The 19,280-nt window shown below is 44.7% G+C and overlaps 1 protein-coding gene across 1 annotated transcript; it reads left to right on the top strand.

Annotated features, from left to right (window-relative positions):
• The first annotated feature begins 3,591 nt into the window (after nt 1-3,591).
• INHBC (inhibin subunit beta C) lies at nt 3,592-15,373 on the top strand. Its single transcript, XM_078688984.1, has 2 exons — nt 3,592-6,015; nt 11,399-15,373. Exons 1-2 carry the CDS (start codon nt 5,589-5,591, stop codon nt 12,133-12,135), a joined length of 1,164 nt encoding a protein of 387 aa, XP_078545110.1. The 5' UTR covers nt 3,592-5,588; the 3' UTR covers nt 12,136-15,373.
• The last annotated feature ends 3,907 nt before the right edge of the window (nt 15,374-19,280 follow it).

Raw genomic sequence — 19,280 nt, forward strand, 5'->3', positions numbered from 1 at the left:
ATCGAACAACTGCTACATTTATAGTTGCCAACAGCTCTTGTTCCATCTATCGTCATCTGGTTATTGAAGTTGTTCTCTCTGTAAGTATGAACCAGATTCTGATGAATGTTTTCATTTCGCCTAAAAGCAAAAATGGGTTTTGGGATTTTTTCTTCCTTACCGTCATTTAAAATGTTCCAGTTAGAATTTATTACGTTTTTCAGTTTGTTACTAATGTTGGAGAATTGGCTCAAAAAAAACCAACTTGGAATCAGTTACAGGGTTTATTTGCTTAGGTTCAGGGTGTATCATGCTATCTCGGTTATAAAACCGCGCTCTTTTGTAAGTGTTCTTAATTAGTTTCCTCGGGTATCCTCTATCTTTTAACTTTTCAGCCAACCTATCGGCATGTTTCAGGTAGTCCGTCATGTTTGAACAGTTTCTCCTTAGACGGAGAAACTGACCAAAGGGTACATTATCCCGCTGGGATCGCGGATGGTAACTATTATAATGTAATAGTGTGTTTTTATCGGTGGCTTTGGTGTATAGTTCCACCTCCAACACTCCCTCTCTGTTTTTTATAGTAATGTCCAAAAAGTTGACTGCTTGTCTGTCATAGGCTGCAGTGAATCTGAGATTCCTATCTCCCAAGTTTAACCATTCCAGGAATTCTTCCAAGGTTTCTGTAGAACCTTCCCAAATGAAGAGAATGTCGTCAATGAAACGACGCCACATCCTTATATTCTCAAAGAATGGCGCCGCCTCATTGAAGACATGTCTCTCCTCAAATTCTGCTACGTAGAGGCATGCCAGGCTTGGGGCACAAGTTGCACCCATGCTGGTGCCCTTACATTGGATGAACAACTCCTCCTTGAATAAAAACATATTGTTCTTTAACACTAGTCTAATGCATTGCATAATGAATTCTATACTGGCTCCTCTTAGATCTGCTTTCTTGAGGATTTCACCAATTACCACCAGGGTGGTATCTTGTGGTATATTGGTGTATAACGCCTCTATATCGAGGGTCACCAGGATTTGATTATCAGGGTTATATTCCATGCCTTCTATCATAGAAATATTATGGGCCGAATCTCGCACATATGATTTCTGTTTAATCACAAGGGGTTTAAGAAAAGTGCCAGCATATTGGCTCAGTGGTTCGAGCCGTGAGCCGAGGCAGCTAACTATAGGTCTCATGGGAGGGTTATTCAAATTTTTATGTATTTTTGGGAGACCATATATGGCTGGTGTTCTGGCATATTTATTGTTTAGAAAGTCATACTCCGCCTTACAGATCCACCCTTTTTCTAAAGCTACTTTAATTTTCATTGTTACATCTTTATTTAAAGAATCTAATTTGGAAAAAGGTATCTTTTGATAATGTTCTCTAATATCAAGTAATTGCAACATTGTGGCTTCGTAGTCATCAGTATTAAATACCACCACACCACCACCTTTATCGGCAGGCTTAATGGTCAGATGTTGATTATTCTTTAGATCCAGCATAGCGTTCCTGTGTTCTTTAGACATATTATTAGTGTCAGGATGGGCCTGCTCAATCAATTGTCTTACTTTAGATTCCACAACTTTTTCAAAAATGTCAACATTCTTCCCTACTTGTGAGAGGGAGGGTGTGAAAACAGATTTTTGTTTTGGATAAAGTAGGGGTTGACAAACTTATAGTTCAAAGAAATGTTAGCTTAAATCTATAGTTTAAAGAAATGCTTGATTTAAGTCTTAAATTGAGCATGTATAGGCCTAATAAGTTTGTGATTAGTAAAGAATGTTTTATTTGCGCATTAGGTGACAGTTTGGATGTGAAGAAAGACATTGAAATTGTCCTGAAGAAGGAGGCCATAATCATCTAAGGCTTCCGAAACGTGTCGACGCATTACAGAAGGGTTAAAATTCAAAGTTGTCAACGACTAATTGGGTATAGGAAGGGAAAGTCTCCCCACTGTTGTCAACAAATGGTTTGAATTAACCACATAACAAGACAAAGTGTGTTGTCTCTATCACATTTCTCCATCTTCCACATTAGGTGGTTTTAGTGTATTGTGTTTTTAATGATTTTGTATATGGATTTATGCTTTTAATCAAAAATAAATGTACGTTATTCTATACTAACATGGTTTTTTCCTTGTTAAGTGTTTGCCAAACTCTCGGTTTATGGGTTATAAGTGTAGTTGCGATTAGTGAAAGAGTGAAGTGAATGTATGAAATCTGTAACGTATTGTCCTCCCAACGGAAAAAAACTATTTGACTTAACAGTACACTGGAGCTCCATTTTCCCTTGGGTTACATCGAGCCCCTCTCTTTTTGTTAAAGACTGTTCCCATGAGGCACAGGGTCAGACTGATTTGCATATGGTCATGTGTGAACTAGGGTGGCGGAGTGAGCTAAAGAACGGTGATGGATTAAACCCAGATCAGTTGACTGGGGGTGAGTGTTTGTATTGTCAACGCTCCGTCCATCATCCACTTTGGTTTTTCTTTGTCTGGAAAAAAGTGCCAGGACCCGCTGCCCACACTGCTCACTTCTCACTAGTGGAGAAGTTACAGCGTGACGTCATGCCAGGTGAGCGTTGTGGGGGAAGGGAAATCCTTTAAAGAGTAATTTTCTTTCTGGATTTTCCTTCTCTTTCTGAAACGCAAGAGCAGCAACATTGTGGTAGGGTCACCAGGGATTTAATTGGAAGCGTTTTCAATATTATATGTAACAAGCCATAGTTGCAGCTAATAACCGTTGACAAAGCCGTTAGTCCTTACTTGTTGTAGGTATGATGTTACTTGTTGTATCACATATCTGGATGCAATGACAGAAACAGCAAAATACAAGTCGGGTGGCACACTATGCTAAACACAGATGTTTAGCGTAAGTGTTTTAAAGCCACGCCCCTAATTACACTGACCACGCTCCTTTCAGAGACCCCCCCTCCCCCAGTTTTTTCAGTCGACTTACAGCCCTGAATGGTGCAGTCACAGTTAAGGTTTGCATGATGTCAGCCTCCATGCCTTTAATAAAACAGAAACAGTCTCCCTCAAACCCAGGAATAGCTGCATGCTAATGACTGTAGTCTGCGGTGCCTTAAATAAAAATATAACGTGCTAGTACTATCCACAGTACCTGTTTGCTCTTTAAAAGTGCCCATCGGATGGCCTGTAGCAGTGGTGAGAAGAAGTGCAGGCACTTTCAATATCAACTTAAAGAAGTGCGAGTGGTCAGTACCTGCCCATTCAAAGCACTAGTTTCCTGCTACAGGAGGTAGGCAGCGGATTACAAATGAGCAGCGGGGCGCGTTGGGAGACTGTCGCCGTGTCTGGCCGGGAAAGGTGGACTTCGACCGTTGCATTCCCTGTTGGACACTTGGCTCCGGGTGTGTGTGCGCGAGCCCGAGCACGTGAAAATAATAAATGCAATTTCACACTGGGAATTTCATCATACCACTTTTGCGCTGTCCGACCACTTGCACCTGCTTCCACCGAGACTGGGGGCGGGGGGGGGGTTCCAGTTTTACCAGAGGCGGGGGGTCCCAGTTTTAGCAGAGGCAGAGGGGCTGCCCCAGTTTTACCAAGTGCCAGTCTCCGCCCCTCCTCCGTGCACGAGTGAACTTTTGCAGGCTGGCTCACTAAGAGCGGGAAGAACCGCAGCTGCACCGAGATGGGCTGGGCGGGAGGGGGGCCATGGGGGAGGAGACAAGTGCTAGGGACACGACCCAGGTGCCGGGCCGAAGGCAAGGGATCGCTGGCACCCAAGTGCACAGGCAGCGCCCACTGGGCACTATAAAGGGGGCACCTGGGAGAGTCTACAAGAGATACACACTTTGTCCCGGGCGGTCAGAGGGACTTCCCTGAGCAACCGACTCTCAGTCAGGTTGGAGACCCCTTGCAAAGAATATCTGGAACTGGGCGACAGCGCAAGCGCATTCTGAAAGAATAACGCGCACTTTAGTCAAGAATATTCCGGGGACGACGAGGGCTGGTGAGGCACGCGGCGCTTCCCGGTTAATTCTTCGCACTTCAATCCGACGGCAGCCTGACACATGACGGCTAAAGCCCGGTCTGTGCGTATTTAAGGGTGCGTATTTAAGGGCGGCAGTTGCCGGGTGCGCGAGCTGACAGAAGACCCGGGAGCCTGGGAGAAGCAGCGCGAGCGCGGCGGAAGCAGGACACACACGTCACACGTCGCCGGTGAGCGCCCTCGCCCTGTCTACTGCCCGTAAGAGCTCTTCATCGACTTACAATCACGACACCTGATCCTCTCATAGCCATAAGAATGGACTGCCCTATCCCCAAAGAGAGCTCATCCATCTCTTGCCTGTGAGAACTGCTCTATCGATTCTCAATGAGAACTTTCTCCTTTGCCATGAAACTCTTTATTTGATACCCTATAAGAGTTAATTGACGAACCTTACCAGAACACAATTCTATTGCCCGAAGAAAATTCTATTGCCCGAAGAATTAACTATTATTTTCCCAATAAGATCTCAGCAGTGTACTGCCTGCTAGAACTCTTTGTTCTATTCCCATTGAGACTACACATCATTCCCTTCCCCATAAAAACTCATTGTTTCATTTCTCACGAAGAACTTATTGTTTTATTTCCAACAAGAGTTAACTGCCTCAAGAACTCATTGCTCCAAGTAGTCATTGTTCCCTTCCCAAGAAGAACACATTGCTCCAAGAAGTCTTTGTTCCCTTCCCAAGAAGAACGTATTGCTCCAAGTAGTCATTGTTCCGTTCCCAAGAACTCATAGTTCCCGTCCCAATAACACGTTGCTTCAAGAACTCATTGCTCCAAGAAGTCATTGTTCCCTTCCCAAGAAGAACCGATTGCTCCAAGAAGTCATTGTCCCTTCCCAAGAGGTCATTGTTCCCTTCCTAAGAACACCTTGCTCCAAGAAGTCATTGTTCCGTTCCAAAGAACTCATTGTTCCCTTCCCAAGAAGAACTGATTGCTCCAAGAAGTCATTGTTCCCTTCCCAAGAAGAACATATTGCTCCAAGTAGTCATTGTTCCGTTCCCAAGAACTCATAGTTCCCTTCCCAATAACACGTTGCTTCAAGAACTCATTGCTCCAAGAAGTCATTGTCCCTTCCCAAGAAGTCATTGTTCCCTTCCCTAGAACACCTTGCTCCAAGAAGTCATTGTTCCCTTCCCAAGAACTCATTGCTCCAAGAAGTCATTGTTCCCTTCTCAAGAACTCACTGTTCCCTTCCCAAGAACAGTTTGCTCTAAGAATTCATTGTTTCCTTCCCAACAAGAACACATTGCTCCAAGAACTCATTGTTCTAAGAACTCCTTGTGCCATTCCCAAGAAGTAGTTGTTCCTATTCCAAGAACAAGTCATTGTTCCTTTCCCAAAAAGAAACTCATTGTTCTAAGAACTCATTGTGCCATCCCCAAGAAGAATTCATTGTTCCATTCACAAGAAGAAGTCATTGTTTCATTCCCAAAAAGAACTCATAGTGCCATTCCAAAGTTTTACATATTCTTACATTCTCAAGAAGAATTAATTGTTGTTTGGCTCATAATAGCTTATTATTCATCTTATAAGCAGAACTCCTAGTTTAATTTGACAAAGAAATCGTTGTACATTGGTTAGCCATGGCATTCTGCCGAATTCACCAAGTTACTGAAGAATGGCAGTGCAAGGGGGCGTGGCTTTGCCTTTTGCTGCTGGTGACACTGTCCACTGTTTACGGTGCCGCAACAAGAGAAGAGGAGCCAGAGAATTCGGAAGAGGTGGTGGGCATGGAAAAGAAAGCTGGGTGCCCAACATGCGGGGTGCCCTCAACTATTGCACCTGAGGCAGAGCGGCAGATCCTAACAGAACTAGCCAAGCAGCAGATTCTAAGCAAGCTGCACCTGAAGGAGCGACCCAACATCACCCACCCGGTACCACGCATGGCCGTGGCCAACGCTCTACGGAGGCTGCACCCAGGCAAGCCTAACCTAGATGGGCTATTGGGCACCTCGACAGGAGATGGACAAGACGAGCAGGGCTACGAGATCATCAGCTTTGCAGAGTCAGGTGAGTTATTTCAATGGGTTACTAATTTAAACAGCATTTAATCCTCAAAGGGCAACTATTGTGCCCATTTACCAAATCTTACTACAATTAATATAAAGAGTAGAGCCATAATCACTTCTGTGGCAGACCAGCTAGATCTTACATACTGGATCTGATAAAGTTATGCTTGCTTTTACTTTAGGTTGTGTATTTATTTGGTATGTTTTCTCAAATATGTAAGGTATCAACAAGCTGCACAGATGTAAAAAATATGCAACCCCTATTTATTGATTTTTGGTGGGAGTACATGGTATGCCCCCCCCCCCTCTCGCTTGCCCATTTGGAAGTATTTCTGGTCACTAAAGATGTGTCTAGCGACCCGTTTCCAACTGATTTTAAGGAGCATATGATAGGAAGGGTCTGAATCGCAGGTAGGGGTTGGCATAACTGGTGTCATTCCCTCTAGCATAATTACTCATAATTATCACAAAAAACCCATAATTATGCGTAACTGTGTGAAAAGCGCAATCCAGCATTTGCCTTCATTTTTTTTTAGAAAATGCACCTTCATGTCCAACATGGCCTAGAGGATGCATTTTGCGCTAAGAAACCAGCACTAAATGCTACAGGACACGAACTGCAGTAGCCAGCAATGGCTCACTCTCCCTTAGTTCATTGTTCCTGTGCTCCTGCAGTAGGATTTTTGCCCTAAATTACTCTTAATTACTCAAGCTGGAGTAATAGTATAATTTCAGTAATTTCTCATCACATGAGTAATAGTCATTTAAACGTATGTTAAATTAATAACCAACAGTTGTTGTGTTCTTATCTAAATTAGACAAACATCGCCACCATGTGGCAGCCTGTCATAAGTGCCAGTGCTGACAATTATGTGCCGGTACCGAGCACCAGAAACCACTGGCTCAAATTAACCACTGGGGTCAGATCAGTACCGTGCCACATTTAAACAGAGGAAAATTGCGTTATAACTATGCTTTCCACTTGAGCACAATGTGCGAACCCCAAATCACTGCTCCCCGCTCTGGCTCGATTCCATTACCGGCCAACAACGGGAGAACTTAGGCCTTCTGGTTCCACTGCCAGTAGTTCAGCAATGGAACTCGCAAACAACGTTTGACGTGCTTGACTCTGTCCCAACCCTATCGAAGTTTCAGTGAAAATGTAACTAAATGCATGCCAGACTGCGAGTTATACAAACCACTGTGTGATGCGTAACGATTGGTTTAGAATGCATCATACTGAACTGAGTCTCTGTTGAATAATACATTTTTCTAGTACCCAGCTCAAAGGTATAGGTTTTATTGATTCCCAAATGACTGAAAATATGAAACAGGACATTTTTAACCTCTCTGTGGAAGTTATCTTCATAGCTACCGAAAGTGTAAGGGCAGGATGACTTCTTAAAGGCACATGGACGCCCTCCCACTTCCTTACTGCCCATCACAGACCCAACATCCGAGTTCTGATACAATTGCGCCATCGAATGGCAGGAAGTTGCATTGCATCATTGGATATATATTAAACATTCATACAGCACGTACGCCGGAAAAAAGTAATTTGTTTCATCGCAATGCTACATACAATATGCAATTGCTGAGTTGTGGTCTCACTGCAAATGTGACTGTTTGGGCAGAGCAGGTGGTCTAAAGCCACACTCAGAATGACCCCTCCCTCTCTCGAAGGCCTCTACAATTTAGAACTCTCAAATGTGAACCCGTTGCTAGGGAAGAGGGTAACAAAACACCCTTTATCCTGTGGTGCCAGTCTGCCTGTTATAAACATGAACAGGAACACACACTTCAGTACTGGTCCCTTCTTTCTTCTTCTTCTTTTAGTAGTAGTCCCTTAAAACATAAGGCAGCAAGGGCAGTGATATATTATTTTTCAACCGAGTTATGATCTTATGAGCGAGTCAGTGGCCTTGTTGCAGAAGCAGAAAACACACCAAGAACTGTTTTTAAAATGGTACATTATTTCCAAAATCCCACAGCTGGTAAACAATCCACCCCGTCATCACAGCGGTTCTTCGACAACTTGACGACCTTTTTTCATGAAAAGGTCAACAATATTTGCTCTAAGTTTAAATACACCAAGAACACTGACTCGTCTAAGTCAGCTCTAGTACCACATTCTATTTGCAGTGACCCTCAGCTATTTTGGAGGAGATATATCTAACTGATTCAGAAATTATCATTCAAAAAGGTAGATTTAGTTCCCCGTTGGATGTCTGTCCTCACATTTTATTGCGAGACATCAACTTCCTAAACCTACAGATTATCTCTGTTTAAGTTGTCCCTGGACTCTAGCTCTGTGCCCACTAGCTTAGAAAAAAGGCATTGGTGTTACCACTTACACAAAAGCTAATATTGATCAGCTAAATCAGGGTAACTATAGATCCATCTCCTTACTCTCTGACTTAGGGAAAATGTTAGAGTCCTTGGTCAACTGCCAGATCTCAAAGTTTATCGTAAACAACAATTTCTTACATCCATTGTAATCCGGCTTCTGTACCAGTGTCAGTACATAATCAGCCCTTTCAGAGGCAGTGGATTTCATTAAAATTAGGCTTGATCTTGGAAAAAAATCTATAGCTCTTTAGTAATACTACTCGACTTGTCTGCCTCTTTCGATACTGGGTCTCATGACATATTATTGAGGCCGTAGGAAAAGGCTGGTATACTCGGCACTGTCTGGAACTGGATAACACCCTTCCTTTCTGGAAGAAAACAAGCAGTCTACTTACCTCCCTACACCTCTGGATATAGGGAAGTGAATTGTGACATTCCTCCAGGTTCGGCCGTCAGCCCAACTCTATTTAACATCAGAATGGCTCCCTTGACTCCATTGTACAATCTTGGGACTTTAACGTTGTGTCTTCTGCAGATAACACTCAGCTGATGTATGCTTTCAACCATCTGGATGACTCAGTTACAGCCAACTTCCAGGACTGACTTCTGGCAGTAGTTGAGTGGATGCACAACAGCTGCCTCTGCCTCAAGTCCGATAAATATGAGATACTGCTATTTGGTAGCCCGTCTCCTATTGACATAACCAGAATATGGTCTACTGAGCTGCGCTAACCACCTGCCCCCACATATGTTGCAAAAAATCTGAGGTAAAAATAGACACTGCCCTTTTATACAACACCCAGGTCAAGTCTACAGCCAAAGTCGGTTTACCGTTACTGCGTCTTTTATTAAATACTTTTAAATTCCTGCCAGAGGACACTCAGAATGAAATTGTGCATGCCCTAATTACATCATGATTGGACTACGCCAATGTCCTTCCCCCTGGGACACCACAGGATTTTATCAACAGATTACAGTGGGTACAGAATGTGGCTGCTTGATTGGCACTGAACATTATTAAACGTAACTCCATTCAACAAGGTTTGAAAGCTCTACATTGGCTATTGATCAGCCAAAGAATACAATTCAAAGCCCTTATGATCACTTACAGAGTTTTACATCTCATGGGCCAAGCTTGTATCCAGGATAAGATTAAAAAGTATCAAAGCCCTAGAACCCTTCACTCTGCTAGTCTAAATCTCTTTGGCATCCTTAGGGTGCATAGAGAGAGAGCTGATGGTACATCCTACTCTTTTCTAGCTCCCAACCTGTGGAATTCTCTTCCAGAACATCTTCGGCGTATTTCCTCCAAGTCTGCTTTCAAGGCTCTGCTGAAGACACACTTCTTCAAAGAAATATAACCCAGGCTTTCTCTTCCTTTAGAGACCCTGCTGCTCAGTAGGAGACTCAGGTCCTTCAAATCAAATCAGATTTGAAAAGCATGGCTAAAACATGTGAGGATATCCCGGTGATGAGGATTGTACTGCGGAGGCTTAGTTTAACAGCCAGGTCATCACATCAGCGAGGGTGAGGTCCAGAGGTGAAGAGGGAGGTCGTTCTAGGCCTTAGCTGCGTGTTAGGAGACAGAGCGACCTCCGCTGTGGCTTCGACGTATGCGAGGGGTGTGAGCAAGAGTAAAGGAGTTGGAACGCAGAAGTCTGGTGAGTTGGTGGAAGTTCAGACTGTGGTTGATGTATGTCGGTCCTTGGTTGTGCACAACTTTCTAGGTTTGGATCAACACCTTCAAGTGGCATCTCTTCTGAATGGGGAGACAGTGGTTCTTCCTTCCCTTCATCAGCCTACTGCCGGGACGCTCTGGTTGGAGCAGCTGCCGCGCTTTATAAACATGCCTCATTCATTTATTCATTCATATAGGGCACACTTTGGAATGAATTGCTACTAGGCTTTGGGAAGATTTAACACCTTGACCACGGCGCGAATTCCACCACTGTGCTGGTGATTTATTGAGTGGGCGGAGTTCGGACGGCCCTCGGCCGTCCTCCGCACATGCCCACTATGACGTCGGACGGCCGGGGGGGCGTCTGACGCATGGAAGGAGTTAAGGTCTTGATCAGGTGCAAGGTGTTAGATGGATAGCACTAAAGAGCTAGTGCCATAGTTGCACTCATACCAGTGCTAGCTTTTCACACTGGCCATCAGTGCCAGTTTCTCACACTGCCTGACAGCACAAGGTTCTCAAACTGCTTGCCAGTGCCAGCATCTCATTCACACTGCTGCCAATGAAAACTTCTCACACCTCCCCCACTAACAGCCTTTCACACGCCCACCGGTGTCACCTTTTTATGCTGCCTGTCAGTACCAGCTCCGTATTTAAAGTGTCCGCCAGTGCGAGATACCCACACTGAGAACTGGAGCAAGCGTCTCAACTCGGATATCACCATTGTCACCATTGCGAGTCTCATAACTTGCCTACCAGCTGCAAGTTCTCACACTGCCTGTTAGCTGCAGCTCCCCTGTCACACTACCACCAATTAACACTTCTCACATTGCCGCTTCAGCATCTTACATGCCCACCAGTGCCAGTGTCTCACACTTAATAGTGCCAGCTCCCAAATCCCGATGCCCACTTCGGCAAACTACCCATGCTGACAACCGGGACCAGCTTCTCTTTCTGCCCACTAGTGCCTGTTCCACAGTCACACTGCCATCTATCCAAGCATCCGACACCGCTCACCACTGCCAGCTTCTCATGCTGCCCAAAGGAGTCTGCTCCTCAGTTGAGCTGCGCACCAGTGCCAGCTTTCCAGTTTTACTGCCCACAACTCCCAGTTACACTGTCTACCGGTTCTATCTCCCCATACTGTCCACAAGGAACAGCTTTTCAAACTACCTACCAGTGGGAATACAGTGTGCTTTGGTTCAGTAAAATGCAGTTCAGAAGCCATGCTCCTTAAGTCATTGTGTTCTCCACAAACAAGGATAGCCATGTTGTATCTGGTATTCTGGGTGATATTGCTTATGAAAAACTTACACCAAATTGTGATAGTAATTGTTCCTTGTTTCCCCTTTTGCAGATTTCTCAAATATTGCCAACACCAAAATGAACTTCCAGTTCAACCGTGACCGAACACAGGACGTGCACATCCTCCATTCACACCTATGGCTTTACTTCAAGTCGCAGCGAGGTGGCCCCCTCAACCTTACTGCCCAGGTGTATCTGAGCCACCCAGGCCAACAGCGAAGTCTAGTGTCCGAGAGGGAGCTGGATGTGACATGGGGTAGCTGGCACACTTTTCCCCTCACACCTGCCCTTCAGGCCTTCTTTGAGCAGGAGGAAAGGACTTTGCAGCTGGAGCTGGAGTGTGAGGGGAGACAGTGCCCAGGGCTGAATGCCAGCGAAGCTCACCAACCATTTCTGGTGGCCCAGGCCAGGGTGCGGGATGCAGAGCATCACGTGGCAAAGCGCAGCCTCACCTGCGACAAGAACTCAAAGCTGTGCTGCCGCAAGGACTACTATGTGGACTTCAAAGACATTGGCTGGAATGACTGGATCATTAAACCGGAGGGCTACCAGATCAACTACTGCATGGGTCTCTGCCCTATGCACCTCGCCGGCGCTCCTGGCATGGCAGCCTCCTTCCACACCACCGTCCTCAACCTCATCAAAGCCAACAACATTAACACTTCCACCAGCTCATGCTGCGTGCCTACCAAGCATAGGCCGCTATCCATGCTGTACTATGACAAGAACCACAACATTGTCAAGATGGATATCCCCAACATGATTGTGGAGGCATGTGGGTGCAGCTGAAGGTGTCCACCTGATCCTTGATGACTTGAGCCTTTTGCAGTAGTAGAGCGAGAAGATGTTTGGCCTCGCTTTAGTGGCAGACAGGCCAAAAGAGACAGAGATATATTGAAATGGTCACTGCTGCCACAGAAAGTCTGTATTAGAAGAAGACTCAGAGACACTTGAACAAGTTTGTCTGCTTAAGTGTCTCCTGGCCTTCATGCTCCTGGCAGTAGACATTCTATGACATGCCACTGTTGGGAATGTGGGCCTGCTTTTGGGGAGCCAATGCAGCTGCTCTTTTGGGGTCCTAGATCAGGCGCGCCTCTCCTCTACTGACAGCCAGTGCAAATGATCAGCAAGAAAAGTGTCAAATGGCTGCAGGGATTGAGTGTTATCCAAAGACACTGTATGCTACTGAAGTGGCGAGAGGGGACAAAGGGTGGCAAGAGAAGGCCGCATAGCCCCTGAAGTAGCTAATGCCAAAGGCACCTTATAGGAGGAATGGACTCTCAGAGGGGAACACTGACAGCCTTGTGTCTGGGTTTAGGAGTACATTTTAGGCTAGCTCTGCCTCAGAATAGAGATGGTACCAAAAGACTTTGGGAGGACAATGTGATTGGAGCGCCCGCACTAGAGTACACTCTGGGCACCTAGAGACAAGTTGCCGCCTTCCTGAGCCATGTTTACTGAGCAACCAAAAAGGAAGAGAGTATGAGAGTAAAACTCACTGCACACGAAGCACTTTACGACTAAAGATTTGTAATTGAGGATCTGGTATCACAAGGAAGATACATGTGACCATATTGATAGAATCGGGCACGTGCCAATGACACTGCTTGGAGGCAAACAAGATACGGGTAACTGTACTTTCATGTAATTAGACAGAGTAGAGGCCGATGAAGGGCAGTGAACTATAGACTGTAAGCAAATACAGACTGTTCAAGAACGATAGCATTTTGACCTGTGGATGTCGTTGTAGAATGATAGAGTATGTGCCATTGGAGGATCTTGTGTTAAGTTCCAGTAAGGACCATAGAGGAAGGACTAATGGTGGCCCATAGAGAATGAAATATTGCCAATGGCCACTATAGATCTTTGTAAAAAGATAGTTCAGTGGCCAGTTGAGGTCCCTGTAGACTAGAGCAACAACAATGAAAGCTCTTTGGCAACCATCGAATAAGACCTAATCAAGGCCCTAGGGGAACGATAGAGTGATATTGACCAAAGAAGGTCCCTGGAAGAAGGAAGGAGTACTATCTAAGTACTCTTCCAGGATTTTAACAGCTGTGAAGCGAAACATACCCCATAGGGTGACCTACTCAACCCCTGTGCATTCCATAGGATCACCCTAAACATAGTCCCCGACCATGCCAGTGGCAGCAAAGGGATCATGTTTGCTGAGAGTTACAAAGGCACGCTCTTAAAAGGGGGCCACATTAAATGTCATAGAAAGGTTTGTTTTACACTTGAAGAAATTTATTAACCAGAGCTCGATCTCCAAAGAGTGAGGTCTGGTACCTAAATGAGAAAAAGATCTCTAAATATGCAATTGTTGGCCTATATGGTTTAGATAAGCACCCTGTACAATGACATGCACTTTTTAATGATGGCACCCATGCTCACAGAACCAAAAGTACCATGGTATATGGTGGGTCCTGTGAGGATATGGCAGACTGGGCAGGAAACGGAATGAGAATAAGAATAATATTTATTGACCAAAGCAAAACATAGCCAACCCAGAGTTTGGTCAGGCATACAATGATGTATGTTGAACTATGGGACCAAATGGCGAAACCTTACGGTCCAGTTGCTGTTGCTGCACTGGACACTCTTTTGTACTTGCTTTTGAAGGCATAAATCTGTTTGTAATGTTATTTTATATTTTATTACGCCGAGATATGGAATAAACAAATTATTTTATGGAGAAATGGTGTAAACGAGAAGTCATCTTCAAGCACAGACTCTCTTAAGTGTTAAAGATGGGAGGTGTTGCTATCTGCAAGTGAATGATGCAGAATGGACCGACCTGAACTATGCCAGGATGTTGAATGTGCGATAGGTTTTAACTGGTATACACAGAGGTGCCAAAGAAAGAGAATGAGCGTGCAGGGAGTGCTTCTGCAGCACTGCTTCACGACCATGGGGTGAATAGCGACCATAAGCGCTCCACCCATTAGGACAGAGGAGTGTCACCCCACCCCCTGCTGCCAGTGCAGCAAAAGTGAAAAATAACATGGTAATAAAATAAATTGCCATTTTATTTTTCACTGCTCCCAGTCCAAGAAGTGTTTGGGAGCGGGGCTGCTGCTGACTGGTAGCAGGGGAGTGGTGCTCACTCCAGTTTACACTGCGCATGTCTCTTTGGCCGGCTGTCTTGCAACAGCCAGTATAAACCTCTCCACCTAGCTGTCTTAGACAGCTGAGTGGAGGGCAGACATAGGCCTCTTGTGCCTGCTGGAGCATCGAGGCAGCTAGCTCCAGCTAATCCAGGCTGCTCTCATGCTGCTCATCTGCAGCACGAAAGCAGTACCGGAATTTGGAGAGGGAAGATAGCTGAGGCTCGAGGATGATTAGCGTTGACTGCATTCAAGACAAGAAAGGTAAGTTTGTTTTTCATTTTATTTTTACCTTTTACGCCCTCTGACAGGCACTGTGAGAAACTCGCATTGCCTTCAGCCTTAATTTCAGAGCGCGCAGTCACGGCCCATTATAAAATCTGTTAATGAGCCATGATTGAGAACTTTAGAATGTGAGCAGAAAGGTATTGTGATTTATCACAGTGCCTGCCACTGGGTCTGGTACTGGCTCGACGACCTTCCACTTTTGAGGGTTACAGAACACCACTAATCAGTGACTTCTGGATATAAACTCCCTGGATGATCATCTGCTTGAGGCAGAATTGTCCAACTGCTGACAAGTGAAGAAGAGGGTGAAGCATGAAAAGTGAAGAAGACGAGTGAAGAAGTGGGGAGAGGATGTGGCTTTAAGGTTAGCGCTGCCTAATTTGGAATTGGGGAGCCAGGTTCGAGTGTCGGCGCGACTCAACATCCTGGGATTCTGGGCAAATCCCCATTATTCCCAGTATCTCTTTATTACTTTTCTTGTATAACCAACCGGGATTCAGGACAAATAAATTAATACGCCCGTGCTTAAAAAATAAAAATGTTTCAATGTGCAATATAACTACTGGTGCTCATGTAAAGCACTCCAATACTTTTGGGTCGAGTTCGTGCTAAAAATAAACAGCATAAAAATGGTTGTGACTGCACTGGCCTGGTTTCTACACAATTTAGTGTCATGGGGCCTCATTTATGAGGCTGTGCGTCACTTTTACGCCGCCGGCGTGTCACTTTTTGTGACGCACCAGTGGCATAAAAAATGCGCCTTGTTGTGCCATATTTACAACGTGGCGCATCTAGGTAGATGCCTCACTTTTTAAACCCTTGCGCCACATTATACCTGCGCCAGGTATAATGTATGCAAGGGGGGCGTTTTGACGCAAGAAAGGGTCATGGAAGTGACGCAGTGAAATCTATAAGATTTCACTGGGCCATTTCTTGGCCGCTAATGCGTCAAAATCTTACGCCTGCTTCATGGCAGGCGTAAGACTGACGCAGGCACTAACAACATGGGACTTGCCCATGTGAAAGTACACATTGCTGGAGTTGCGTCACTTTTGTGACACACTCCAGCAATGCATCACTTTTGCGCCTACAGATACGTCAGAAATACTGACGTATCTGTAACTCCTTGTGACATGATGCGTCATATTATAAACATGACGCATCAATCATGTCGCAAGGAGTGCGCACTGAGAAGTGACGCATCGCTGCTTTCACGCAGCGATGCGTCATTTCTCATAAATGAGGCTCATGGGTGAGAATAAGATGCTAACTTCGATAGCAGTCTTTCTAATGGATACATAACCTTCCAACAAATTCTTCAGACCTGAAGTGGACAATTTCTCAGCAGTTCCAATTGACTCGCACTAGGTGGCACTGTGCCCTCTTGTAGCATGCGATCATTTAAAGCCATTACTTGATGAAGTGGACCCATAGTGGGGCCAACCAGAACTAATGACATTTGTTCCGCCTAAGACGAAAAAGACGACGGTGCAAAGAAAATACTAATATTGTCAGAAAGAACAGGACTGAATAAGTTCAATGCTCTTAGAAAGCATGGAGGCTGGAAGGCTATGGGGAAGCCGATGAAACATTTCATATCCTGCACAACGAATGTTAAAGAAGATAGGTAACTTATTATTCAAAAGGATATTCCTTCCTGGGCATGCCTCGTCATCAACCACCCCTAAAGCAACATTTTATAACCACACTGAAATGGAGGCTCTATGAGACAGTAAGACTGTGTCCCACATGGGAACTAAAAAGGGGGTGAGGGATATGAGTTCAGGATCCCTTTCATAATCTGGTCAAGATGGGCAGGAGAAGCAAAGAGTATACTCAGGGAGAAATACCTGCCAAATATCCTTTTGTCGAACTTGTGATGAGGTACTTTCATGCTAATACGATGGAAAAGGGCACACCTTGAGCGCTGGTGGCCACTGGGCGACAATGGATCAAAACGTACATCTGGCTACAAACTGGAAAATAAACGGGGAAATAAATCCATCTGGTTGGGTTGACGCTGGAGAACATGGGTGGAACTACCAGGTCCATGTCCAAAACCTCAGATAATCAGAGTATGCATCTAGAGTTCACTGCTCAGTTTTCATGCATGCAGATTCAAGACGCCAAGGAGGCTCCAATTAAACTCCAAAAGGTCTGGTTATCGTGGCCTTTTGGATTGGCACGATATGGGCAACAGGGATCACAAAGCTGCATGCTTTCTCATTTTTTAAAAATTAGTTATAGTTTAGACCTGCCAACATTGAAATTAGTTTTACCATGTGAGTAGGAGGCGGGCCTTAAAAGACTCGTGTCTTGAGTGGGGGCGGGGGTTTGAGCCCATTACCACCTGGCTATACCTGGAGGAGGTAGGGTGCCAAGGAGATGTTAGATGTTGGTGATGCCCGAGCAGACCCTACCATTCTCCTCTAAAACGAATTAAAAAGACTTGTGCGGCTTCCCAGCTCACTCCGTGCATATGGTGTGATATCAGCTTTTTACCGGGGGACAGCTTGAAGACAGTCCATATCATGTGACACACAGGGGCGCCATGTGAGTTGGAAGGTCTGTAGAATTACTCTTAGCAAGAGATGAAAAAAATAAATGCAGATACAATGTTCAGTCAATTTTGAAAGTGTCGCCCAGTGAGTGACCTTACAGAAAGTCCACTGAACTGCACAGAACACATTTCTTGTTCAATTCCATAGCGAAAATATTGACTTTGTGGATCCCTCAACTGGCCAAGATCTGCTGAAGAACTAGTTTGTGAGCTTTCCACTTCTGGCTCATGGTGATTAGTTTGCTGAGTAAGTAGGTATATTATACCCAGTCCCCTCAAAGAGAGCTGCTTGTAGACAGATGCTTTTGGACTATGGCCCAGTGCCACCACTTAATGTCTTGCCACACAGCTTTACTTATCTGGTACCTTCTCTTTTATTGATGTAAAACATGGAAATTAGGTTTTCTGTGAGCATCTGAGTGAGCTCTCTCTCAAGTGAGCCATCTCATCCCACCAGGGAAGCATCTGTCTCAATGGTGCACTAGGCAGTGTGCATGTTGGGTGGTTCTCCCAGGAGCAGCGTACCCAACACACTTCACCATTGCAGTTTGTTTCACTGGAGAAGGCAACTGTATCTTGGCCAACAGGCTGTTTAAGTGGTAATTCCATCTGTTCTCTAGAGATGCCACATGCACATACGTGCTTGGGTCCCTGAATGATAAACATAACCGTGAGGCCCTTCAATCTTCAAATTGACCAAGACTTTTGAAAAAAAATTGAAGATGACCAAATATAGTCTCAGTGTTGTGCATTGTGATCCACGAAAGGAAGGCCTGCTCCCAATTAACTTTCATTCTTTTAATGGGTAATTTGTTTGTATTATGAAGAAACAAAGTTGTGCAAAATAATATTTGAAGAATCCAAGGGATTTCCGACTTCTTATGGTGACTAGGCCTCAAATAACCAGCTGTCCTGGTAAGTTAAGATATTTATGCTTTACCTGTGGAGATGGGCTACCACAAGCTTAAATATTTGGTGAACACGCTCAGAGTAGGAGATAGGTCAATGAGTATGACAGCATACGGTAAGTGCTTATATCTCACAATGAACCTTCGAAAATTCCCCTGACAGGCAAGAACCTAAATACATAAGTATGCAACTGAGGAGCGAGAGAATATCCGATCTTCACTCTGACGCGCCTGAAGAAACTTAAAAGAGGCAACCATTTTGAATCAATGATGCCTAAGGACTTCTCCAGGAAACAAAGGTCAAATGTAATGTAAGGATCTCATATGTTAAAGGAACCAACATTACCAGAAATAATACCCCTGCCCATTAGTTGTAAGACACTGATTATATCACACTATTTTGGAGATCCATAAGATATTCCATCAATAAGATGCTTGTGTGGAGGAGCGCTATACAGCTACCAAGGGAGGTCACGTAACAGGTTTAAAACCTTCTCCGAAACCTCTTCATCTGAGTCCTCGGGCTCAGATACAAGAGCAAATAGTAACAAAAAGCAAATGCCTTTTTTAGAGAAAGGCCAGCAGCAAAAAGTACGTTTCAAAACACCATGGGAAATGCAAACGAGGAGAAACTTCTACAAGTCGTAGGGGGTCCCTCCACCATAGTCAATTTATCCACGAAAGAACTTACAAGAGATGAAGAGTCGGTACTGAATCTAGGGCTAAAATTTGTCCCTTCTAGACAAACGGACTTTACCAAAATAAAACTAGAGACAATCGAGTTTTGTCGCAAGATCCGACTCAGAGCTTTTTTTGCAAACCAGCCCCCAAATGCAAATACTGAGACCACTGGCCTAAGGAATAGATCTACGTTTGTCCCAACCCAAAATATTCCGAAACAGGTACACGCTTTTGAGCAGATTATGCTGTCTTCCATAAATAAATTGAAAAAGAAGAAAAATTATGTCCAGCAGAACATTAGCAAGGGTCAACGAGCTGCACTTAAAAGCCTCCAAGAAGATTCCACAATTGTAATAAAACAGGCCGACAAGGGCGGTGCAGTCGTCATTT

The sequence above is a fragment of the Lissotriton helveticus genome, chromosome 1_1, assembly GCF_964261635.1.
Source record: "Lissotriton helveticus chromosome 1_1, aLisHel1.1, whole genome shotgun sequence".
NCBI classification, from domain to species: domain Eukaryota; kingdom Metazoa; phylum Chordata; class Amphibia; order Caudata; family Salamandridae; genus Lissotriton; species Lissotriton helveticus.